At 60.2% G+C, this 1828-nt stretch overlaps 1 protein-coding gene across 1 annotated transcript in view; it reads right to left on the bottom strand.

Annotated features, from left to right (window-relative positions):
• MINDY1 (MINDY lysine 48 deubiquitinase 1) overlaps nucleotides 1–1772 on the bottom strand; it is a gene marked incomplete at both ends in the record, with an annotated part of 2123 nt that extends 351 nt beyond the window's left edge. Inside the window, 6 exons of the mRNA XM_010177566.1 lie at nucleotides 134–325; nucleotides 409–551; nucleotides 646–748; nucleotides 1252–1410; nucleotides 1551–1615; nucleotides 1715–1772. Coding sequence (XP_010175868.1) covers nucleotides 134–325; nucleotides 409–551; nucleotides 646–748; nucleotides 1252–1410; nucleotides 1551–1615; nucleotides 1715–1772 — 720 coding nt within the window. The remainder of the gene's footprint in view (nucleotides 1–133; nucleotides 326–408; nucleotides 552–645; nucleotides 749–1251; nucleotides 1411–1550; nucleotides 1616–1714) is intronic.
• Nucleotides 1773–1828: the final 56 nt, after the last annotated feature.

Here is a 1828-nt window from a genome sequence, read left to right on the forward strand (position 1 = left end):
ATGTAATCCTGGGGAGAGGGGGGGACATAAAGAGAAGAGGGGGGGGGTCAGCACTGTGACCCCAAACCCTTGGAGCTGGGATGGGACTCGGGCTGGGATGGGACACGGGTGTCCCCCACCGCTTGTCCCCTACCTGGTCCACTTGTCTCTGCTGGAGCCAGTGGTCTGGGGGGGCCGCGGTGGCCCCCTCCTTGCCCAGAGCGTGGCTGAGATGAAAATCGGTGTCGCAGAAGCAGCTGTCTCCATCCACGGTGTGGAGACTCTCCCAGACCACCCGCTCCTCCTGGAGGAAGCCCTGGTCTGTCACCAGCAGGTAAAGGTGGCCCTGGAGAGAGGGGACAGTTGGTCCCAGTGTTGGGGAGGGGTCCACCAGCTGGAAGGAAGCTGGGGAAGGGGCCAGAGCTGCACCTTGTGCTTTATCATGGTGCTGAAGTGGTTGTTGCGGAAGAAGACGCTGAGCTCATCCTCCCGGACGGTGGCCATCAGCTCACACAGCCCGTGGTAGGTCAACTGGGAGGCTGTGGACTCCAGGAACTGCTCCGCCACCAGCCCTGGGGTGAGAGTGGTGTGGGAGCGGGGCCAGGGCGTGGAGCCTCCACCCTGGGGACACCAAGGAGCGTTGGCTGGGTGGTGGGGGGCCGTTACCTTCGCTCACCAGGCTGGAGTTGCTGGCCTGTTTGCAGGTGATGATCTTCTCCACCAGCTGGTTGTAGCTCAGCTTGCCCACAGCTTTCACCACCTCTGGGCTCTGTGGGGAGGGGAAGGGACACAGGGGTGAGTGGGGTCTGTGGGGACCTGTCCCCCCACCCACAGCAGCCCAGGGAAAGGGTTTGAACCTTCCCCAACTAGCTGGACCACCACTCCATCATGGGGATGTCCAAGAAGCTGAGCTGGTAGCTTCCACCGTGGAGAATGACCCATTACAGAAGGGTTTGAGTTGGAAGGGACCTTCAAAGACCATCTAGACCCCCTCTTTGCCATGGGCAGGGACATCTTTGACTAGATCAGGTGGCTCAAAGCCTCACACAACAGTTTGGTTTGGAAGGGATCTTCAAAGATCACCTAGTCCAACCTCCTGCCATTGGCAGGGATATTGTCCACTAGATCAGGTTCAAAGCCCCATCCACAGCATCACAGAAGGATTTGGGTTGGGAAAGAACCTTCAAAGATCATCTAGACCACTCCCCTTGCCATGGGCAGGAACATCTTCCACTAGATCAAGTTGCTCAAAGCCCCGTGGGGTTACCTCACCTGGGGATCCACCAGCCAGCCATGGTAGAGTGGGACGTTGAGGAGGTCAAAGACGATGCACTCGGGTGTGTACTCAAAGTCCGAGACACCCGTGAACCTCACGTTGACATCCAGCCCCGTCGAGAGCTTGGGGAGCACTGTCATGGTGTCATTGATGTTCTGAGGGGGGGACAAACAAGGAGGGCTTACTCAGAAAGTGGGTTGGCACCCCAAGTCTTGCAGCTCAAGGCCACCAGCGCTCCCCGAGACGTGAGAAGGATCAATTTTTGGGCTGGGTGACACACGGCCTCGCTCCTCACCTGCTGGAAGTTGAGCTGAAGCCCCTCCGATGGCTCCCGGGGTTGAGTGGACAAGATGCAATCCCCTGCAAGACAGCGCCGTCAGCCCCCAGTGAGCCGGTTAATCGTGGCACACCGGCATCCCGGGGTGGGACGGGGCGGGACGGGGTCCCCGGGGAGCTCACCCAAATGTGCCATCAGCTCCTCGGCCGTGATCACCTCCTTCTGCGGGGGCAGCTTCACCTGGAAGCACCAAGAGGCTGGAGAGCGGCCCCCAACCCCAGCCCCTCACCATCGGG

Source organism: Antrostomus carolinensis, unplaced genomic scaffold, assembly GCF_000700745.2.
Source record: "Antrostomus carolinensis isolate BGI_N321 unplaced genomic scaffold, ASM70074v2 scaffold42571, whole genome shotgun sequence".
In the NCBI taxonomy this organism is placed as follows: Eukaryota; Metazoa; Chordata; class Aves; order Caprimulgiformes; family Caprimulgidae; genus Antrostomus; species Antrostomus carolinensis.